At 43.6% G+C, this 25,021-nt stretch overlaps 1 protein-coding gene across 5 annotated transcripts in view; it reads left to right on the top strand.

The window, feature by feature from the left end:
- The window catches only part of LOC126850731 (protein dachsous), a 289,588-nt gene that overhangs the window by 222,396 nt on the left and 42,171 nt on the right, over positions 1-25,021 (top strand). For all 5 annotated transcript variants that reach the window (XM_050593981.1, XM_050593983.1, XM_050593984.1 and 2 more), the window contains 2 exons: positions 12,759-12,939; positions 18,149-18,631. In XM_050593981.1, the coding sequence (XP_050449938.1) occupies positions 12,759-12,939; positions 18,149-18,631 (664 nt within the window). The remainder of the gene's footprint in view (positions 1-12,758; positions 12,940-18,148; positions 18,632-25,021) is intronic.

Raw genomic sequence — 25,021 nt, 5'->3', positions numbered from 1 at the left:
ACTCGGATTCGATAAATAACAATTTATATTGCGTGTGGCGCGAAAATGAATATTAACGTTATCAGGGAATATAACGACCGATCGATTTGCGGGATTGCTTTCACGCTCGAAGCTCGAAGAAGCGAAACACTGTGCATCTCGTTGCATTACTAAAATAGCAATAAAAGAGCACGCGCAGAAGACAAAATCTTTTGCATGTATTTAATTAATTACAATAAAATACATATGACATTTTTTCATAGCGATAAAATATTCATCGGAACCACGCCTATTTTAACGAGTGTTTTGATAAAGCGATTTTCGATTCACCTTGGAATAAATTTATTCGTTGACAGAAAAAGAGAGAGAGAGAGAAAGAAAACACCGATATATATCCCGCATTTTTTCTCCATAAAGGACGTGATGTTCTTTACCGCTGTGCGAACGGCGTCGCGAGGATAAACCGATGATTCGCGGCAGGAGCAGAGAGGACTTTGCCGGTCCGGTACAACGGCAACAAAAATACGAATCAGGTTTCTCGCGGTCCCATTAATCTCGCAGATTCTCAGTCGCCGTTCTACTCGTCGATGAACTCGAGCGTCTGCTCTTATAGGCGAGCGAAGCGATTTCCACCCGAGATGCGGTCGCGTTGATTTTTTTACAATCACAAGAACGAGTTATTTGTATCTATTTAAACCTTTATGAGTCTGTCAATTTATATTTCTGTCGTCATATTTGATTTTATGTCTGTGATGCAATTTTTTGATCGTTTGTTTCTATAATTCTCCCTTTTTTTTTTTTTTGAAATATCATTTGGCTTATTAACAAATGTATTGATAATCCTGTTAATACTGTTATTAATACGAGTCGGAAAGCACATTGGCAAAAGCGTAATCTCGCCTAATGTGAAATATCGATTACAAACGTATCCTCATTATACGATAAGCCATTATGGGATATAGCGTACATCGTCGAGAAGCATATGTACGATCGGAAACGTACGATACATCTGCTCGAGAGCAGGCGAGTCCAGAAAATATAAAATGCGACGTGGCTCATCGACTGTTATAAATTCGTCTCGCTATATTAGGTGCCAGGTCGATGTGAGGAAAAAGACAGAGAGAGAGAGAGAGAGAGAGAGGAACAATCTGGCAACAGATTGCGAGATCAGCAGGATCAAGGAAGAAGCGAGAGGTAAGCGCTTTTAGCGCGGAAGGGAGCGCGTTTCTCGCGCGAGCAAAGAGAGAAAAGACCGCGCGGCTACGCGGAGACGCGATTATTAATCGGCGCGATCAATTAAATCGCAATGGGATACGCGCGATTGCGTGCGCAGGATCAATAATATCGTGGACGGATGTACAAGGCGCAAGGGGATCCTTTAATGCGAGGATAGGTGTATCGATTATTGCGATCTCGTTTATCCGGCTGTTCCTTTTTTTTTTTTTTGTTTCTTTCCGATTGCCGTAACAGCCCCGCTTGCGCGCTTCTTCGATGATCGGTACCGTCGGCTGTGTCGAGTCTGGTTTCATCGAGGTGCACGATGGAGCAATCTGGACTTTATCCTCGATGGTAGATTTCACGAAAAATACGTGTGCAAGGCATGCGTGAAAATTACGGTTCCTCCGGTATTTAGAATTGCTGATCAAAAGAATCGGAATCCAGTAGTCGCGTTGCATTTCCCGCGGGCTGTCCTCGATCCTTCCGGTTGATTCGCTTGAGAGGCGAGAGACGAAGAAGTAGAGGGTGAAGGACGTAGGAAAGAACGCGCGGATAGCCACCGCGTGTCGTCGGACCGGTCCACAGATCCCTTATTCTATTGAGATGGTAGAAAAGCGACGACGGTGAGATCGAAAGCGAGATGGAAGTACGAGGAGAAGGGAAGAGGCGCATCACCGAGGCAGGGAAGACTATGGAAGTTGCACGGCGCGCGGAGAGCGTACAGCTATCTTAATCGACGACCTTTCTCTTAACCCGCCGGAGAATCCCGCCGGTGGCGGTGCAGCACGCTCTCGCTCCCTCGAAGTCTGGCTCCTTCCACAAGAGAGCCTTTGCTGCTCGCGGTGGAGGCCTTGCCGCGGAAGACGAAGAAGATAGGAGGGCCTCGGCCGCGGTCGGTCGGGGAGAAACTCTTCGCGGAACGCGGAATCCAACGCTGCAGCGCGTTAGAAGCGGGCAGCCAGTTGGGACACGAGAGAAGATCGATCTGCGCGTGGGCGGTTGCCGAATAATAATAAACTGGCCCCTCTCGAGAGTCCAGGACCTTGAGGCTATCCGTCTCTGTCTCTTCCTGTTCGCCCATACGCTGCGCGGGCTGCGCCCGCGACGGAGCGCTTCTTCTCGTTTCGCCTTAATAAGAGGAGTCCCGTCGTCTCGATACTCGATAGATTTGCGCCGAGAGATATAAAAAAATTCGCATATATATATATATATATTGTGGTGGTTAATAAATATTAATTACTTGTCTACTATTTCAACGATGGAGTGGTAACGCGATCTGTCTCTATTCGCTACAAATAAAAATATAAGCCTCGCTAACTTGTTTCGGATCCTCTCGTGCTTGGCGATGCAGGCGGACATGCCTGCGATTTGTGCGTGCGCGGGCTGTGTATTCGAATCTCTACAAGTTACTGCGACCGGTGACAACGAGATAAACGGACGCTATTAACCGAATGCCGAATTTGCGAAAAATAAACCTCCCTGTCCTCCCCATCCTCCTCGCGACGATCTCCCTCCCCTTTCTCCCCGTGCGAATATGGGGCCTGGGACGAAAGATGATAACAAACGATGGGACATACGTCGCGGCGATAGCTTGACAAATATATATTAAACTATTTTAATGAGAAGTGGCCGCCATATCTCATCGCAATTACCGGGCAGCAACCCGCCAAGGGCCCCGTTCGACTCATCTCTCAGCTCGCTGGTCCACAACGAAAACACGCACTCTGAGAGAGCAAAGGTTAAAAGGAGGTCCATACAGGCTCCTCCAGAAACGGGTGATCGTCATGGCATATGGATTTGGAATATTTCATAGTTTTTATAACAAAAATGCTATGAAAACTAATGAGAATCATCTTTAGTAACATAATAATATATTTGTCAATAATAATTTTATTAATAATGGAGTATTGAAATTATTAGATCTCTCAAAATTTATTTTTCCTTATCATCATGGTAGACATCGATCTACCTCATCGTCGACATAGCGTTTGATCGGATGATAATCGCGAAACGAGAAGTTCCGTTTCCTTTGGCAAGATCAAATAGTCATCTATAAGATTTCCGCGTTCGCTCGATTGTCGCACGATAAAGAACCGGTCGTTTCACATGTGCGCGTCTATCGGTCGAACATACGTCTGTCAACAAGTCCGCCGAAGTCTCGATATTCGCCGCTAGATATTCGCATAGAAAATCAGCATCGACGTGATCGTCGCACCTCGTCGTGCGGTAGACACGGGCAAAAATGGCGAGAAAGCCAAAGTAGATAGCAGGATACGGCGGAGGTGCGACGAGAGTGGAGGACGGTAAGAGACGAACGGAAGAAGAAGAAGACGATGAAGAAGAGAGACACGTTACCTCTCACTGTCGACTCTTCAGGCAACTGTGAGTGACAGTTCTATAGAGTTCGTCGGGTTGGTAGCATTGTGTGGGCTTCCTTCTCGCCCCCTCCCAAACCTCGGTTACTTTTATCGCACCACTCTTGCGATCTCGTATGTTAAAGCATCGGCTTCGGTACGACGTTTAGTACCGCACGTCGTCTATACGGGGTGTAATCTCTCTGTGAAACTGGCATTCCTGGTATTCATGACATTCTCAAGTATCATAATTTTTTGCGCCATGTGTGCTTTGGCCTCGTTTCATTTCGGAAAATGAGTACAGCGGAGATATCATGAATATGTAAAGCCTTTCGATCTCTCAACTGAGACTTGGATAATCCATTCCAGATGAATGCATTGTATATACATATACATTATGTACATGAGAGGGGAAAATATAATTAAAATAATTTTACATGAGAATGATATATTTAAATAATAGAAATTATATGCTGAAAATGTAACGAGTTTTTAAATAATTATTACAATAAGTTTAAACTTTAAATTAATGATGAAATATGAATCATAGCAATGCATTCTCGATAAGAATTTCCGGCGCGTCCGGTGGTGAAAATTTCACCACTAATTATTTTACTGTATTATTTGAAGTTACGATATACAGTTTAGCGCTTGTTCTTTCTTTGTCGTTTTCCATCTCTTAGTTTGCTTCTCGGATATTTTATTCCGTTCATTGGTCTCGTGATTTTTCATCGTACGCCCGTACAAATGTATATGTACGCGTACGAGGAGAACGAGAATCCGAGAAGAGGAGCATCTCGGCGGTCATGTGAAGGAAACGGAAAGAAAGGAAGCAGAAGAGAGAGAGAGAGAGAGAGAGAGAGAACGAGGTAGCAAACACGCATATATTTATTTATGCAAACGGATACGGAGCCGGCTAATTGTGCAGTCGCATACCCGCGGTGACTCACGTGACGGCTACTCGGGCATCGTAGCCGCATGTCAATTCGCGTGACAAAGGGTCGCGTTCTATCCACCCACGTAACTTCCGGTTCAGAGCGGCTCCGGCTGTTCGCGCAGATAGCACCAGAGCCTGTTCTCGCGTGCATCGCGCGCGGCGCATCGCGCAATTAGGGCCCCTTATGTGCAAATGGCGAGGATTTTAAGCACGCGCTCGCGTCGCCGGGAATGATGGCAGCGCGCCACGGACGCGATAGCGTTTTCCGGAATTTCAACGCGTAGTTTCTTGTGGTTACAAGATTCATGTGGTAACATTTTGTCGACGCAAACCTGCAATGGTTTGAAGTGAAATTTTGATTAAGAGCAAAAGCACATTTTCAAGATCTTTCTTATTCGATAAATGACTTTTACGATGTGTTTGCAATAAGTCATTGAGAACGAACGAGGAAGAAATTCCAGGTGACAGGAAGAGGAAGTAGAAGATGTCGCGACAGAGTCGGACTGTCTGTCTGTCAGCGAGGCAGCGAGCCGCGAATACCGAGGATGGCTTCTCGGCTTACTCGACGAACAGCTCTATCTGTCGAACTCGCGTGTATAAAAAGCGGTACTTGTACGGCGAACGAAAAGCATGAGCGACGATCGGGGGGCTGGAAGCTGGGGACGAGAGAAAAACTCTCGGATATCGCTCAATGGTACGAGAGTGTCGCGAATGACTCTTGGCCATCGGACATGTTCAGAGTCGTTGCCATTTCAATCATGAATTTCTAATGGAGAAAAAAATTAGCAATTTGGATCACCTTTTGGTGATTGGGATTTCGCGAAAGATCTTGCTATGAGTAACTAGAAACACGAGACGAATCGAGTAACGTAAGTGAATCGTAAAGATGCGTCGCGCGCAAAATTAATTCAATCGGTGATTTTTTTTTATACGCCCGATATTTTAATTCTTTACGATGGAGACTCGGGCGCGAGGGCCGACCGTGAAGGTCAACGCGTGTGTGGCGAACACACACCGATCGCAGGAGGAAAGGCCGCGTGTATATATTCGGCGCGATAAATTCCCTTTATCGGCGAGACGCGCGCGAGAGCTCGCCGGAAGGGGAATCCACCGCTCCAATTCGCCAGAGTTTTACGGATCATCGTAAGCGATTATACGGGCGCGCTGTTGTGTACTCGGTGATGGGGATACCGTGCCTCACCGCCGGCGATGATTTAGTGACCCAACGATGTGAAGGATAATCGTATGAAATATCGCCACGTCGTAAGCGAGGCCCGCGCGATCGCGCGCCATAGTACACACGGTAAATGCTTGGCGCGCGGCATCGTTGACCCCGGGGAATGCGAGGCCCCCTCGGTAAGCTTAATGCACGGGAATTTCATACAATATTAAGGAATATTTTTTTCTTACGGAGGGAAATACGGGAGAGCGCCGATGCCATTAGCTCCGTGAATCGCTTGCATTAATCAAGGCGCGCACTCGAGTTGCAGTCGATATGCGGAGTTCCTGCCAAGAGTATGATGTCGGAAAGTACTGACGCGCGCAGAATGCCGAAAGATCGTTTGACTAATGTTTCGTTGGAGTTCCATCAGTTGAAGAGGCTCGTTTCTATCGCGCGTAAAGACGCAGCGTGTTTAATAATAATGACCTGTAGCGGGCCGAATCATTTTGAAACGATTAAATGCAATTTTAGCCTTCTCATGAATGCGCGTTTGACTGAAAATACATTTAAATCTTGGTGCAATTTTGAATGGAAAAGCATATACAAAGTAGATGTGCGATTTTCTCACAATTGCACCGCGGTAATTTATCGTGCTTTGTTAATGAATCGTTGTGCGAGTTCGCCAAGTTACAGATAGGAACAGGTAAGCGAACGGGAACGATTAGATATCGAGCGCGGTCAGCGAGAGAGAGAAGACCGAAACGAATCGCGCTTAGGCACACAATACGCGGATCGCGGACGTCGGCGAACCGGTCCGGCAATTACGTGCAAGATCGATTATCGCCCGTTAATAGACTCTTCGCGGGCACCGCGCGGAGTGTGCCTCGCGACGAGAACTTCATAACTTCCTATAATAATTGCCACGCGCTCGCGAAACGCTCACGGCGCAATGCGTCCAGACTCGCAACTATGTATAATATATATAATATTTTGGGCCTGGCAATATTTATATGTATCCTTTTTTAAAGATTTTTTAGAGCAATGAAAATTAATTTTAATAAAACAAGATTGTGTTATCTTTTATTTTATTTTTTATAGATAGCATAATAGAATAGCCAGATGATTAGGTAAAATAATGTCCTATTTAAAACGAGTCTAGAAACGATTAGATCTTCCATTTTCTTATATGAATATTTTTGTGACTTGTGTAAAGACAATTATCAATTTATTTTTGTTGAACATTGTAAAGATAAAGATCGTTTTGTGGTTGAAAATTTTTGCTGCATTTCTGAACGCATCTCGGTCTCTCTATATCGAATATTCACTACTTGTATATATTTCTTTAGATATTACGAGGCGTATGGCAAAACGAATCGAAAGATTGACAACGCACGATTACTCTGCTGCATTTTCCCCGACAAATACGCTTGTTCATACGATTAATTTTTTGAAGTAACTTTTACATATCTCTGCGAAACTTAAGATATTCTCTCTACAGGCGTGATAAAGTTTATTATTATGGCGATTCCATATAAACGTTGGCTGTTTCTCGAGGATTTTGTAGATCATAACTCATGATTGTATGCGTGAACCCGGTTTTCGCAGGAGCGTTGCGTCATCGTCGCACCGCTCGAAGGCTCGCATACCAGATGCGTCGCGGCGAGTCATCTGCGATTTATAGCGATAACTTTTACAGCCGGACAATTTGTACTTGTTGCACTACGATGGCGGCGACGGCCGTTTCAGACGTCGGTGACTGCAGGCGAGCCGGTGCGTTGCTGCAATGCGACGCGTCTAATACCGGTCGCGACGACCGAACGGGAGACCAGAAGCAAGGCAGACGAATACAAAGACGAAGAAATCAAGGACGTAAAAGATGCAACGGAACGATTTCCAATTGAAAATTCGAATAAATAACGCAATGTAGCATAAAAACCGAATCGTTTTTCACGCGTTATGAAAAGAAAACAGCTTAATTTATTCTTCTAAATCTCTCTATAATATAATTTTTCGGTAGAGAGAGAGAGAGAAAAAGATAACAGTTGAAACAAAATATATCATAAGTACCGACGCTGACACCTGTTACTCCGCGGCTGTAACAATTAAGTAATTAAATTCGCTACTTTGATTTCAACGTGCTTAAGAAGACGATAGAGGAGAGAGGGTACCGAGAAAGAGGGGAATCAGGGAGAATGTTCGCGCGCCATCCTTAAAGGTGGAGGCGCGAGCATGCTGAGAGCCTTTCGAGGCACCGTATTTTATAACCGGTGTAGACAGCCACCGCATATATACAGACGATCCTTTCCTTTTCTCTCTCTTTTTCACTCTCTGTGGTGTGTACCGCATAGTCAGGATGAGACCCGCGGCTTTTTCTCCTCGCGGTCCTGGCGAATGAACACCAGGACCCCGCTGACAACGAGCGCGATACTCCGACCACCAGGGCGACAGGGATGGTTTCCGATCGTCTTTCACCTTTCTCTTTCTTGCTCTCTCTCTCTCTCTCTCTCTCTCTCTCTCTGTCTCTCTTTTTCTTTCTCTCTTTACTCGAGGACGATGGATGGCGAGAAAGGGACACAGAGAGATTTTCAACGCGTAAGATACGCAGGGGGTTAGAGAGGGGCTCCTACTGTTGCGTTGTGCGCACTGTAATACGATTATCTGATCGCGGACGGATATTCAGATTATTTATATTACACACTTGTATTTGCGGCCATTGGAAGATTTAAAGCCACTTTAAGCGATTTTAAAATGCGTTCCACACAGTGTATGAGAAAGAATGATTTCCCATTCGATTTGTTGAATACTGGAAGTGATGTTACGTATTGTAAGAAATATAATATAGCGAGTTTAATCTTGATTATGAGTTTGCATTTGCAAACTATTATTGACTGTCTTTACGATAGTTACATATAATTATTTCTTTATCTCTACTAACAATAAAACTAAAATGAGATAGAGAGAGAGAAAGAATGAATTAAATTCTTGGATGTGTGAGAAATTTTCGTGTTACAATGTTATTATGTAACGCATCCGAGCGTGACACGCAGAAAGATTCGAAGAAAGCATTCTTTCGATTACTCGTTTGAGAACCTAGGAGAGGAGGTTTCCTCTCGAAGCGAACAAAGCATTTACAATCTTGTGGCTTCGGTGTGTCGGTCTGGTCTGTCTTACCGAAGGGAATCCGCATCGGATTGTATTCCGCATACACGCCGATTGAAATCGATATTCCTCGCAAGGTCGGGCAGCAACAAAATGAGCGGAACAATGCATCACGCGGCATAGTCTTGCCGAGGGTTGGAATAGCAGGTTAGAGACTGCTCGCGATTTAATACATTCTGCGATCCACTCTACGTATATTACGGCGGGTGTATGTTATTTCTTTTTTCTGAAAGCTTTCCTTCGAATAGGGATTCGCGAAGTGAATTTTTTAAATTTTTATTTCCAGTTAAGAATATTGGATCCAATAGGTTCCTTAATGGAAAATATCATTTATGATTCATAAATAATGAGACATAATAAAATTTTGTCGAGATAACATCTCGCGAGATGAGTGGCCAGACGTTCGGCAAGAGGTGACGAAAGGAGTACAAAAAGACGATTACAGTGAGGGGGCGGGCGGGAGCGAAAGACTAACGAAGACAAGAGTGTAGCGAGGTACGGCCGGAATCAAACGTTATAACCGTACGTGTATGCGTTATCGCGCAGAGGATGCATCGAAGTGGGCTTGAATCGGCTGTCCGGATCAGCACCAATATTGCTCGGCAGTAATTCATTAGCATGATTGTCTGAGTGGAACGGAGGGAGGGGATACGAAGACCTTCGGTTTCTTTCTTCTTCTTTCTGCATCGGGGCATTAAATTAGCTGCTACGTTCTCGCATGCATTTCATCTTTCTTTCTCGTGCTTGCCGAAAAGAAGAAAGACATGGAGATATCGGTCGAGGATCCATAGTTCTCTCTGCCGCTTGAGAGGAGGTTCCGCACATGGACTAACAAATTTCCCTCCTTCCACACCCTAAATCGATCTTTTTTTCTTCGCTTCGTTTTCGTCTCTCCCTCCCAGCGAGGTGCTCGATACACACAGCTCGAGCCGCCAGAAGAGCGCATCGCCGCTTCAAGGTGGCAACGGTGTTGGCGGGAAAGTTATTCGACCGCTTGCCACTAAATCATTCCTCGCGGACTCCTGCTTTATTATCCTCTATCCTGCCTCCACCCATGGCTGACTCTACAACTCTGGACTCTTTGTCTCTCTCTCTTTCTCTCTCGCTCTCCTCTGCGATGACCGCGCGCCTCTTCCTTTCAGAGCCCTTCTGTTAACACGTTGGATAGATGTGCGCTACTCGCGCTTGGAAAAATCACGATGGATATTATAACGCGGACGCGCGCGGAGCATATAGGGGATGTTGTTGCAAATTAGGTTTCTACGATGGTAATTCTCACACGCACTCGGGACAACGGCTTTAACTCGACTGCGAAGCGCTTTGAAGATATTAATAATGCCAGTTTATTAACGCGCGGCGCATATTACGCGGGACGAGTCGTAATATTTTATAGTTCCCGCATGTTCCCTATCGCCATGCTTCCACTATCGGCGATATAAATGCCGATAAAGTACACGTGTAACGGCTAATATAACACATAACGTGTACACTTTAATATAATGCGTTCGCGCTTTAATTTCGTTTCTTCTCATTATACCCGTTCATTTACGGTGCTATCAGATCGAAGGCGGTAATGACAAATGCCGACGAGTTTACCCTGCCGATTTATCGACTTTCAGGAGTTCTATTCTAGTCTGCCTATACGCGATCCGTTAGCGATCCGCCTACGTAGAAAGGAATATTTTCTCCACGCGAACCGCCCCGACCTCCTTAATTGTAGCTCAAGATTGCAATCTTGTTCTTTCGACGCGCCCTCTCTACGATTCTCACGATTCTCGTACACATTGTTTCCGAGTGGAATATTATTGCCTGGCAGATAGCAAATTTAATTTTTTCCCGCGCATTCTTCATCAATTGCTTGCAATTAATTGCAAAAAACCTAACTTTCTTTATGTTCTGTCCATTTTATTATATAGAATATGATTGAAGAGGGTTTATTTGATTATTTATTTTCAACTGTGGCAACATGAATAAGTAACCGCTTAATTTACGAATCGCGTCTGTCCCTGCAGCCGCCAGATAAATATGTAAGGATAATTTGCGTTAATTACTGCTTTATATATATATATATATATATATATATATATATATATATAATATACATTTTTTTTGCGAATATAATTTAGCTGGTGCGCCATTGTTATCGCGACAAATCGAGCGGGCGCGTCGTAACGAAGTAATCGATCATCGGCGTGCGATCGCGATCACATCCCGTGATTCCACGTTCCCGTTCAACATGGGCAGAACAATTCTCTCCCGAGTACTCGGATCATGGCTAGATGGCCGGCGCGATATCACAAACGCGAGAAGAAACTTTAAACTGTCATTAAGGCAACTCTGCCTGGGTTTAAGGGGTTCATTACCGGTCGAAACTCGCGTCTCAGTTTCTTCTACGTCAAGTTTCCGACGACTGTGGCACACGAGACGACTACCACTGTATCCTGCAAATTACGTCCTGTGCCGGTAAATTTACGAGTGTTACTTTTCTCTTTCTCCCTGCCCATAATCCGCGTACGGCCGATTGCGACGGCAATTACCGATCGACTGGATCGATCGTAATCTATCGATCGGGTAGCATTATCTCTCGGTACTCTGGCTGCGCACGCAGCGCGGAAATTGCAAAAATCGCGCTCGCCTTGTGTCCCAGGCGGTCAGCGTGATACGCGCCGTACTTGAGACACGTGATAAATCATCGAGCGAAACCTATCGCCCTAAGGAAAATACCGTTTACGCCGCAATTCAGAGCGAGAAGTCTTATTGTTCGGATACTCACGCTCAAGTGGCAGCCTGTTCATTTCAATGTCGACATATCTATCATAATTTCAAATGAAAAACGGTGTGCCTTTATATCGAGTTTTTCCGCATGAAATTTAGCGTTTGATATATGTGCGTAGAGAACACAAACCATATAAAAAAAAATATATAGATTTAAAATATTTCGAATTGAAAGCTTACACATTTAATGGACATTTCCTTCAAGCGTTCAAGACGCTTGAAATAAAAGGGAGACTGAGACTGAGCACATATTCAAAGTATTCTCGGAGAAAATAGTCTTCCGACGATAACGTTTCGACGAGGAAAAATGGCAAGGCATTTTCGTTAACGACCGTACGAAATCTCGTAAGTTGTATTACATCGAGGGGTGGGTAGGTGGCGATGAATCGTCGCATAAATCACACATGCTGGAAGCACAGAGGCGTCCATCACCGCCCCCACGTTCATCCGTCCGTCGCGGTAACGTCTTCGGGTCCTCCTCTGGGAGGGCAAGAAAACGAAGGCTTCGCTCGCAAATTAGTCACTGGGCCCGGATTACGAATGGACCACCTCCCCGGCGATCCGCGGGTATCCCGTTTCAGGAACGCCGGGCGAAATTAAACAAAGTGCTTCGCCCGGGTGGATTTTGCCTTCGGGGAGGCGCGACGACATCGCGTCCTTCGTCATCCGCGTTGTCTTTCGTTTTTTTTGCGATAAAAACAAAAAAAAAATCACGGAACGAACAAATGGGATCGATAAATTTCAATGGTCGGCTATTCATCGCGGTTCTGTGAAACAAGACAATTTCGAAATTGCAAACAAATTTTCCGCGGTTTCAGATTGTGCGTTATCTGATAATTATTTATTATAGAACATGAGAGTCATATTATTTTGTTTCTGAAAACAATTTTCATTTTTCTCGCGTTATTTCTCTTATGCTTTTATGATTACTTTATAAAACATGGTCACAAATATTAAAATTATTTGCACTTTTAATAATTATAACATAAAGATATTTAATTGTCAGAATAAAAGACAGAAATTCTTTTACATAAAGAGTGGCGATTTTAATGAATCGAGGATATGCAAAAAATGATTTTTGCGAGATTTTTGTATATACATATTTCGATACATGTACATCAATTTTGTTTTATTTTATGTTTACGATATTAACTTTTATTTATCTATGTTGCAGGTGCAAGCCACCGATCCTGATTGCGGCGTAAACGCGATGGTCAATTATACCCTGACTGGCGGTCGACTGGAAAGCGAGCAGCTCCTAGTACGCAGTGATACGGGAGATATTTGCGTTCGGTCGCCTCTGGACAGAGAAACAGCGCCTTATCTAGAGCTACCCGTCATTGCCACCGATCGAGGTTTGTACTCCCGTCTCTCTATTATACGATATTATGAGCTTAGACAAAACTCATAATATATATTTAATTTTAATGAAACAAATTAAAAAACAGAAAATTGATTTCTATTATTACTTGGTATTAAATATCGCTATCCTTTTATTTTTGTACTTTGTATCAAAACATTTAACACTCTTATCTATTGTAATTCGAGATATTCCCATTGTTGCGATGATTCGGTCTGATCGCGAGATCTCATGCAAGATCGCGATCTCTCGTTCCGACGACGACGTAGAAACAATGCCCGTAGGAAGTCTGCTGTTCGCGTGCGAGTGCCGTTGTACGCACTATGGCATCGATGAGGGAGTGGAGGGGGGGGGGGGACGAGACGAGACAAGTATAGAAACAAGTAGAAACGGCAGCGCGCGACGGAGACACGCGCGCAGAAACGCGGCACGGAAACGGGAAGAGGAACATGGGAGAGGAACAGCGCGTTGCGGAGAGGGAAAGACGATTGGCTATCGGCTCGTCGAGATCTAGTAGCTCTGTAATAGGGTGTATGATTTATGTCGCGATGGCGGGTTCCGTGGCCATTTCCAACGCGGTAGTGCGGTCGCTTTATGGGAGAAAAGGACAATGACTGCGGGTCCATTGATCCATCGTGGGATCGGTCTTCCATACAATCGGCGGCGGCGGTCACTGTCTTTACTGATTTTTTGCACAATTTTTGGAGAGTATTTGAAAAAGAATATCTATCGGTAGTAGATAAAAAAGTCGACAGATCGAAGAGATGTAGAAAGAGGTGGATGGCTATTGTATTGGCGTTATGCCGTTTTGCAAACAAGCGCGCGAATGTAATTGTCGCTCGTTATCGATACGATTGTTCGTCGTGCAGCAGCGGCAGTGTCGGTGGATATTGTCAGGATGCACAATAGGATGCCGGCCGGATATGACGGGCACCGGAGGCATACAGGAGCGCGGACAGCGATGCACCGCGAATACCGGTGCGACGTGATTTATATGCCTGCTGACTAGCGCGTCGCGAGTCTTGAATCTTTGTAAAAAAAGTTTACGAGCAAGAAAGAGAACATTGCACGCGAATTCCAATTTCGCAGACTTGCCGAGAATGAAAATGATGAAAAAGAGAAAGAGAGAGAGACAGAGAGAAAGAGGGAGAGAAACGCTCTCATGATAATAGATAAATTTCATTTCTCTAACAAAATTACTATAACTTACATAGCGCGGCACGCCTGAATATACTGTATCTCAATCAAAGTCTGGGAGGCGCGGAAATGATTACAAATATCTTCCGGCGATTCGCACGTCCTCGCGCGTCCTCCAAGACTTCCTCGTGGCGCCGCGCGCCCGAGACTCATTAATCCTCCTCCTCCTTGCTTCTTATTTTTACGCCGGCGATTAATTCTTCTTATTGCCTACCTGTAATTCGCGCGGAGAGAATCATTTTGGCGCGACGGCAGTAAAGCGAATCGCGAGCCACCGTGAACCACGCGGGCCAGGTGCGCATGATTTATATCACCTGCTGACGTTCGCTACGCGGACGACGACGACGACGGAGCTCTGCCTACATCCCTTGCGCGATTCGTTGCCGCAACGCGCGTATTCGTCGTCGATATTTATCAAGGGGGAAACATCGACGATAACCTAACCATGCCGCTTACCATCGTGCTAACAGCGGTGGATAACGCCGTGGCGATAATTATTACTTACGAGTGAATCGAGGCAGGAATCTGCGAGAGATATTTACGGATTTCCTTAAGCGAATCATTTTTCGTTTGATCGCGAGTCGAACATAGTATTAGTAGGCATGAGGCGCCGCCGTCCCTTCGAGGATTAATGGATAAACGCTCGGATAATTTGATGAATAATAATTTAATTTAAAGCGTTTTCTCCTTGATTATTGTTGCTAATTGCGAACGCTGAAAAGAATTATATGATATGAATTAAGATATGAATTTTCGCGAATCTTTTTGTAAATTTGAATATTTATTATGGATTTTAATCGTCACAATTAGTTATATAAAAGAAATAAATTTCTTATAAAAAACATTTTTTTTTAACGTATTTGCAATATGATATAATTCCTATCCAAACTGAATCTTTCTTTAACGAGAGCATTCTTTAAAACGAAGAAATCTTGAATTGGCATCGATTACACGCGAGTACGATGTCTTAATGTAATTTCTACGCTAATCTCTTGGCGAATGCATGGCAATTTCTATCGAGTAAAGATATATACCACCAGATAGATTTTATCTCGCACCTTCGATTTATCGTCACATGTTGACGGAAAGAAATTGAAGACGCTATCTTTTTTCTTGAAATTATATACCTATGCGATAACGCGTGTCTGCCTCACAATATACGTAGGCAGGTGTATACAAATGTAAACAAAGACGCATCCGGAAGGACCGACTTCTTCGCAAGTATACAGGTGACTTTATTGACATCAGCATCATAAATCTTCGCGGCTTAACTCCCACCGAACATGTCATTGTCCGCGTCCTTTTCGCACTTATTTATTTTCTCTTCTCGACGCCACGTGATATCGCACATAATCTCAGATATGACTCGGATATCACTGAGCGCATTTTCCGTCACATTCTAACGAACTTCAAAGTCTATTGTGCGCATTTGCGAGCGGTATATTAATGAAATAATTCGTTTCTCTCACCTGTAGTGAGGAAAAAATAAATTACGCGAAAGTAAGTGTCTGCTACTCGATTCGGTGCAAATAATGCAAATAATTAAGGAAATTTTATTTTTCGATTTTGAATCTGTCATTGAAATTGGTTAACGAAACCTTACTTAAAGCCAAAATATCATTTACAATTACGTTTCCGTAATAATATGCATGTATTGTGAAACTTATCCTTCGCTCATAATCTCGCTATAAGGTTGAGCACCGCCGCACCTACCGGCCGTATAAATCTCTCGGAACCCTCGTATCCCCCGCCGCACGATTCTCGAAAAGGACTCATCCCGACGATCGACCGCGTGAAATTAAAAGGGCCGGACTGCACCGGCCACAAAATATCAGGCCGTGCATTAAAATGCCGTTGAACTATCCCCGGGAAGTCGGTGTATTCGTTCGTTCTTGGCACGTTCTTTGGTCTGGCGTATCGAACACGTGGATATTTAATCAATTCTTTTTATATTCTCCACAAAAGGATGCTATAAAAGCGCGATTTGATCTATCTATGAAAGCGCATCATATGCGCAATTAAAAATTATTAGGATCACAACAAGCTTTTTCAATAAGTTTCTGTGTGACTACGTCAGCGGTCTAGAGATCGGTCTTTCGATATCTCGAGGTTGTCCATGCGTCGTCAAGGAGTCTTCCACGTTTTTCCACAGAAGAGAAGCCGGGGAGGAGACCGTGGTAGCACGGGATGCGAGAGACCGGGACCCTTGACGCATGACTCCAGTGACACTCGTACCTATAAATCTCCGCGCGCCCGAGAGAGCGCTCCGCACGGCCGAGTCCATACATTACTATGAGTTACGGTTGTAAACCGTTTAAACATCGGATTACCCGTTCTACATACACTGTCTTGGATATTAACACTTGCGTCATGCTTCGCCTAAATCTACGGCGACGACCAGGAGCTCGCAGTATTCTGTTACACGTCTAATTTTTTTCTATCTCGCTAATATTGCGCTCTCGTAGAAATGTATATAGAAAGATAATCTGTAGAGATAATATTACTAATCTCTCTGATTATAATTTGTAAGATACATGCGAGACACGCATAGATTAGCGCAATTTATAGCGAGTCTGACAGATAAGGAGCTCTCTAGGACTTAGCGGTCCGTATCTTGAGACAACTAAATTACTTGCCAGATTAAAGGATCGCATATTCAGTGCTACATGTATATGTAGAATGTGAAAAGAAAGACAGACAGAGAGAGAGAGAGAAAAAGACAAATGAAGTATGAGAATGTGGACGCATATAATAACTTTTTCCATAAAATAATAATGTTATTATTGGTTATATTTTTTAATTTTATTTACGTAATTCTCACCGATCAATCGATCTATCAACAAAGCAATTATCCGAGAAATCGTGATGTCTAAAAGAGCGTGGCCGTTAAGACACTGCGAGAATGCGGCCATTTGAGGACCCCATAAGCTTCTCGTGTTTGAAATATTACTACGAACGGTGCATTACCCCCCTGCGCGGGAGTAAAAGAGCTCACGTCGACGCACACGTGCTCGCGCGTGTCCGAATAAAATGCCAAAGAAAGAGAGAGAGAGAGAGAGAGAGAGAGGATACCGGACAAGAAAAAGAAAACCGTAGAAAGGACGCAGTGAGAAAAAGAGCGAGATGGAACGAAAACCTGTGAAAGGAGAGAGCGAGAGGAGCCAGCGGTTGATTGGATCCGAGAAGAGGCTGCGGTACGAGATGCTCCGTGATTTATGCCGACCGGCTTCGGGCGCGTCCCCGTAGATTCGTTCTCTACGTCAGCTAATACCCCGACATTATTTGGCTCGATAAGAGGATTTTGGCCGGGAATGAAATAAACATAATCGCTCTCGACCGCGCACTTCTTTCTCGCTTCCATGTGAGATGCGCGGATAAAATGTTCGATAATATAAGGGCCACCTCACGGATTTTTTTAAACTCGCATAAAATTCTAAATAATGACGCCTGTCTCTCCTTAAATATTAATAAAACACACAACATAATAATATTACGCACTACATTATTACTCCAGATGCTTATATATATATTCGTAATAATAACTTAAAATCATTACTGTGATATAACGAAACAAATGATTCTTATGATTGTAACAATCCTAATATTAATTGCAGCTATGAATTAATTCCATTTTTTTAAGACACGATATTTTTCTGAGCATTCTCATTACTACGTTTACTTATAGATAATATTTAGTCTCGTAAACTAAATTTTTCGGTAATTTTTTAAATGTTTAACACGATGCTTAAAAGTATGGTCGCCCGAAATTTACTTGACGAAATTGTCGCACGATTGTACTATCGATACGATACTATATTTGCGCATATATAATTGTCCGATAATTTTTTCGGCTACTGCGCAAATATACAGGCAATTTTTTGCGGTTAAAAAGTGACACTTGGAATTTTATTTTACTTTTTGTATAGTTTATTATATTTTATGTTCAATTTTATTTTTATAACTATTAATTATAACTATTAATATAATTATTTATTATATATTTGCAGGTGGATTAAGTACGATAGCGATTGTGCGCATCCAGGTGACGGATGTGAATGACAACTGGCCGATTTTCGAACCGCGTAAATATAACGTGACTTTGCGTAGCGACAGTGCCGCACACGGTCCGATCTTACGGGTAGTAGCGACCGATCTCGATGCCGGTCTTTCCGGCCAAATCGCCTATCGCATCACTAGCGGCAACGAGGCCGGAGTCTTTCGCATCGATCGTAATACTGGCGAGTTGCACGTGGCGAAACCGGGCCTGCTTTCGCGATTGCCCTTGCATCAGCTCAACGTGACGGCGACTGATGCTGCCGGCCTGCAGAGCCTTGTTGACGCCGAGGTCAAGGTCACCGTCTCTTCCGCCGGACACAGAATCGCCACCTGTGAGAAACCGCGCTACACTATCACGGTCAAGGAGAGTATCCCACAAAATAGCATCGTCGGCGGAGTAAAGGACATCACGACAGCGTCATCCTCTTCGACAGGTGAGTCAATCTTTTATGTAGAATTCTTTTATTGGTCGCTCGTTGCGTCTCGCAACGCATCATCGCTCGATGTAACGTGTGGACGCGTGTCGAGAATACTATTACAACTGTCACTCGATGAATAACAAAAATTTTCCTCGTCAATATACCGCATAAATTTTATAAATTTATGAGCGATTATTATCAAAGAGTTGCTTTCTGATAAATAATTTTCACACTTTCATTCTTACATTAATATATATTGATAGTTTCTTCGTTGCTTCTTGATGATTAAATTTAGAGTTCGTACTTAAAATACCAAGAAACTTATCTTTGCGCGACGTCACGATACATGACAGCGAACACGTTTGCGATATGCTTGCATAAAAGCACTTGCATACCGGAGTTAATCTGGTCGATTCTAGAACGAAGGTACGATCCTCGATCCAGCCAATGCCTCGAAAACGTATTCCACGCGCGGCGCTACCGCGTTAGCATAGTCGCGTCACGAGTAAAACGCCGAAGACTTCACAAACGCCTACGTGTACGTGAACATACGTTCAGGCATGACGCGCAGCCTTAAAAGCTGAAGCGCATTACGAATGAAGATATCCACATTGCCTTTTCCTCTTTATACGAGATACGTAAAGCGCATCGCTACACGACGGGACGCCTCGATATATTTTCGTGAGGACGTGCGAGATTCCACGCATTTGCACGTATTTAAAAATATTCATGTAGCGTCGAACAATGACGATATAAGTGTCGGGAAGAAAATTCTATAAATTTCCATTAAGCGCGTCGAGCGTAAGAGCTTTTGTCCGTGAATTTAGCAAAAAATAAGTTAGCGGGGAAAGAGGCTCTCTCTCTCTCTCTGATCGAGCCAAACAGGTGGTCATCGAAAGAAGGGGAGGCATAGGATTCGCGCTATGGGAGAAGGCTTAGCCTTCGGTTGCGAAGAGGAAAGGAAGCGAAGGGGGGGAAGGATTGAGCTCCGGTAAGGTCGCGGACGGGTGGGTGGATTACTTCGTGCCGATATATCGAGGCACCGGATAGAGGAGAGAGAGGATCAGCGAGGGGGAGGGAACAGAAAGAGGGGCGGGAGGGAGAGGGAGATACGAGGAGAGGTACGTATCCGTGTTTCCACACTGGTGGTACATCTGATGCAAGATACGGCGCGTCACGACCCGCGCTCACCGCGCCATATACCCGATGCACCGTGTAAACTGTCCCGCACGGTACCGAGCGGTACGGCACGGTACGTTATAGGCTCGAGGATGCTGGATAGTTTACACGCTGGTGCCTTACCGGTTGGTCGTATTGTTCGCCCCGGCGTGGCCCGCATATGCGGCCTGTTGCATATCAATGCGCGAGGCATCGAGTATGTACCTTCTCCGCTGAGCGACGACGTGAATCTCTTTCTTTCTCTCTCCCTTCCTTCGCCTTTCTCTCTATCTTGTCTTTTCTCTCCCTCTTTCTCCTTCGTTTGTTCCATCTCTCTTTCTCCCGCGAGGCTACGAAACGAGAGAAAGGAGAAGAATCTCTGGACGTAAGCTGCGCTATCTGGGGTTAAAAAGTATCCTGACCCCGTACGACGCATGGCCTCGATTCATGGATAGATTCTCGTCGTCGTCTTCGTCGTTGTCATTTTCATCTCGGTACGTCTCCCTCGGGGGAGATATTCAAGCGCGATCTACCACATCAGGAAACGCGTTTCTCAGATTCTTCATACTGATACTACGCAATGACACGCGTAGATAAATCGTAATTACTTGATCGTTGTGATGGAGGAATTCCACAAGAAATGTAATCCAAACGCAACTTAATTATCTCTTCATTTCTTCGTAATGTTATATAGTAGTTCCAGGAAGCTAAATTCAAATGTGCTGTCTGCACAATTTTTTGCAGGATAATCTTATATCATCATTCCGCGCCGTGTCGGTTAAAAAATCTGTACCCTTTAAAAGACTGGCAAATAAAATATAAAATATGATAAAATGCAACGGGAAGCGCCTTGTATACATGACACGAAACAACGGGCGCCGTCTCGCGCGTTGCGCATTCAGAGTTGTCCTTCCGGCATCGGCGCAATCGACCGGTCGGTTTCAGAACCAGACTTCCAATCGGCCACGCGTCCGGCCGAGAACCAGTTCGCGCAGAAGAACGCGGCCTGACACTCAGGCCCGCAATATTTGACACACGGCAGCCAATCAGATTATCAGATTAAAGTTGAACGGGGCCGACGATCGTCGGCACAGGTGGGGTTCGTTTCGGCTGTATGATAGAGAGAGAGGAGGAGAAATCACGCGGGCGCGCATTGACGTGCACCAGCGATCCATTTTGCGACACCTGTTTCAATAAAACCAGATCGGGTCTCAACGAAATGGGACGAATGGCACTCCGCTTTGCGTTTCGATTAAATCAATTATATTGATCGATCGATTTCTAACGAGGCAGCGACAAAGAAACGATGAGATTTTTACTGTGTTTTAAAATATAATTTCTATTTTTGTATAATTTTGTATTAATAGAAATACACATGTCATCGTACTGACATTGATACATAAATCGATTAATCTAAGATAGCTTGTGACATCCGAGTATCAACTTTTCAAGAATTCAAGAAATCAAGAAATCACATTCGATTTTGCTTCGAATATCGCGCGAAAATCCGCAGCTAAAATCCCGATTCACAAATAAACCGTGGATGTGTGCCATTAAACAAATTAACTTTAAGATAATCAATGCGTTTTCCTTCGCATGATTGTCGCGATAGATACTAAATTATCAAATTGAATCGGATATTGAACATCGAGATATAAAGCCGGCTACTATTTTACAACCATTCATTTCGATAAAGCTAAATAACGTCCAAACTCTCTTTGAATGGCAAAAGAGATAATTAAGGAACGACAGCCGATGAAAAAACGATCGGTTTGATTTGAAAACTATTAAAATCGACGTAGACAAAGTCCCTATTGGGATCTCGTTCGATTCGCGAATAGTTATGCTTCCATAAAACCTGGTGATAAAGTGAGGAATTATTTTGAATTTACGATCGAGTTTATAGCAGAGTATCATCGACTAGAAAAGACCAGTTTTATCTTATCCATGGGACGAGCGGTCGCTCTCAGCAGAATCTATTGTCGAAGGAAGATGTATAGAAAATGGCGAATTCAAAAATTAACGAGAGATGGAGACAAAACGAAATTGATCGCAGGCGAGAAATCGATTATAATCGGAATTGAATTATCAGCGCTCATCTGACTTTATTTTGCTTAGATTGCCAAAATTTTGTTTGTGAGAAAACGCGAAAGCAGGGATGATTGATATATAAAAAGTACAACGGGTGTAGTGCTGCTGAGATGGATCGTGTGGGAAATGAATGCTGTAAATGCGCGACGAAGTCAGTCAATCGGTCGAATAGTACTACATACCGGTAGTTTGCTCTCTTCTTGGTCGCGAGGGTCCGCGAACATGAAACAAGATAGCCGTTGTTGAACAGCAGTTTCGCAGCACGCGGAAGAAGCGATAACGACAGTAACAAGCATCTTCGTTAGAGAGCTGAAGTACAATCGGTGAGTGCTCATCAGAAAGTCACACGTTCTTTCTCTCTCGCGAACTTTTTTATTATGCATTTCGGTAATTCGCGGCAAAAGTCTTGAAAAGTAATAAAAAGCGCGTATAATACATTTCCCATAGTCGAGTCTAAGTTAGATATCTGAAATCCGTTGGAAACGCAATATTATTTGTTATCATTACTCCGCTCATGTTTATCAGAGAGTTTGTCCACATTTTCGGCGATTCGTTACTTTTTAATTCAAAGGTGATAATTAAGCAACGAATTTCGATTTCATCGAACACTGTTGGATCGAATACTTCGTGTACTTTTTGGGGCCTGGCATTCTTGTCGAAAGAATGCGCGCTTCTCGAGTGCCGGTCGGGAAGACGCGAGCCAAACGGAGAGATTGGAACGTGCGAGACGAGGAAGAAGAATACGAATGCGAAAGGAGGAATCGGAGAAGGAGGAGGAAGAGGTGGAGGTGGACCGTCGTCGTCGCCGAGGTCGCATAAATCGTCGTGAGTCGGATTCCGGGCAGCCGAACGCAAGCCGCCATTGTCCGAGACTTTTTGCCCCTCTCTCCCTATCGAGGGGGCTGCCGCTACGGAGCTGCACTCTTTGCATATGCTTTAAATATCGCCGCTCAGCGCGCTCGCTTTGAGAGCTCCCACGTCCCCTTCTCTTCTGTCTTCTCTGCGCGAAGAAAAGACAGCGAGCGCGACGAGGGGCACAGGAGGGTGAGAGTGGAGGAGGAATGAAAGATGAGGAATGTCAGGAGAAAGAGAGAGAAAGAGAAGCCGAAAATTCGCTGACTGTCAACTTCTCTCCTGTCGCAATTGGCATTAGGTGCATCTCACCTCGCGATTCGTATTCCACATTCTTTCGAAAGTGTCAGCGTAGTTGTGTGTATCGGAGAAAAACGTAAAATAAATAATTTTGATTTTACGACAGGATTGTATTTAAGCCATTTAGCTTTATATTTGCACACCATTTGCAAATTTAACTGTCCAAATTTTTAATGGTGTAAAAAGTGAATAAAAAGTATAGAAAATCGAGGAATCGATATTTTACGAAAACCGAAAAATTTTAATCTTATCCGTGCGACACATCGTCCACCTTTAATGATGACACCATAAAGATCAACGTGCACTGCAGTCGTTTAAGACCGACCATAAAGATATATCCGGATATAACGCGTGAAACGATCTGGTCGTAACGTCTCGAAATAGCGTATAATCCGCCATTCTCGTCGATGATCAAATCGTAAGAAATGTTCATTCGAATTAAATATGCACTAGTTACATCATTTTTATGTGTTAATTATTGTCTTATTACAAACGCATGGATTCATCAGCCCGAGATATAAAATATATTTCTCCCGCGTATGCAATCAAAATGCATCGTAATGCATTCTGTTGCTTTTTCTGTGCCATTAGATCCACAGATCGTGTTTATCTTTTCCATCCTCGCCGATCTTCGCTGCTCTCTTCCCTCTCATGCACATCGTGCTTTCGCCAGACTTGCAAATTTCGCGAGACGATCGATTCTGCCATCGCGGATCCTGAAGACGAGCGGCCCGACTCAAACTCTGCTTCGGGAAGATTCGCGGATCCAGATAACCGCCACGCTGCTAGAAGGACGAATGCTCGCGCTCTGATTTGCGTAATCTTCTCAGAACTTTGTCTGCCCGCAATACATTTTTACTTCACGGTTTTCTGTTTCGACTTTGCATAAACAACTCTCTCTCTCTCTCTCTCTCTCTCTCTTCCTGCATTTCTCCTTTCCTTTACACATCTGTGCGGTCATCGCTTATCGAGCCCGATTGTTATTTAAAATTATGCACGCCACCGCCTTTGTCCCCGAGGTTTTAATTAGTTTCCTTCACGTACATAGCCGAGAGGAATCAAAGCGTATAAAGTTACGCGTAATTAATTCGCCTTGTCGGCGACTACATATTCGATGTTTTCATTACTCCTCTGTTGGGTATGGCTGTCATGCGAGATATATTTTTTGTTAATGGGGGGTTACGATTATCACCTCGCATTATCTATACGAATGTATTTGTACTTATTACCAACGAAATAATAAGGACTCTCTTATGTTTTTATAATTTTATCCCAATAACTCCATTTCAGGAAAGTAAATTTACATTAAAGATTAATGCAAAACAGCGTTAAATTCTTTCGTAGCATCCGAAAAGATTGTTTATGATTATTATTCCTGCATAATCGTCCCTTGAATCAAGATACATATTAACATTTTTAGACAGGGACTTGTGAGGGAAGAAAGACAGATATAAACGAAGATAGAGAAAGGGAACTTGGATATGATAATCTCATCTGCTCACCGTTCTATGTCGATTCTTCGTACGCTGTTCTATATCACTTTCGACAGCAGCTGTTTAATGCTTCGAATGTAAATCGTTCACTAAAACTGACCGTGTATACAAAACAAACGTTTTAGCTAGATTTTGATATTTTATATGAAATTTAATTCTGAACAAAAAGTTTCCCGTAAATATGGGCCAAAAAATGTTTCCTTAAAGAGCAAGTTAGCACCCAAAAAAAGTAAACAAATATCTCTGTGTCAAGCACTTCTACAAAAAGTAAACAAACAAAAGTTGTAGAGAATTAAATTATTTTCTAAATGAGATCAAAATGACAGAAAAAGTATTTTTTGACTATTGATGAACTTTTTAAAAATACTTTTTATTTATGGCCTTAGCTAATTTTTAATGTTCATCTTGCTTGTTGGTTATTCCAAAAAAAAATTTACTTTTCTGCATTGTTTAAATCAATAGAAGGACGAAACACTTGTACTGGTTGCCTTAAAACCTATGGAACGTACTA

Source organism: Cataglyphis hispanica, chromosome 7, assembly GCF_021464435.1.
Source record: "Cataglyphis hispanica isolate Lineage 1 chromosome 7, ULB_Chis1_1.0, whole genome shotgun sequence".
NCBI classification, from domain to species: Eukaryota; Metazoa; Arthropoda; class Insecta; order Hymenoptera; family Formicidae; genus Cataglyphis; species Cataglyphis hispanica.
This window is presented reverse-complemented; position numbering and strand designations above follow the sequence as displayed.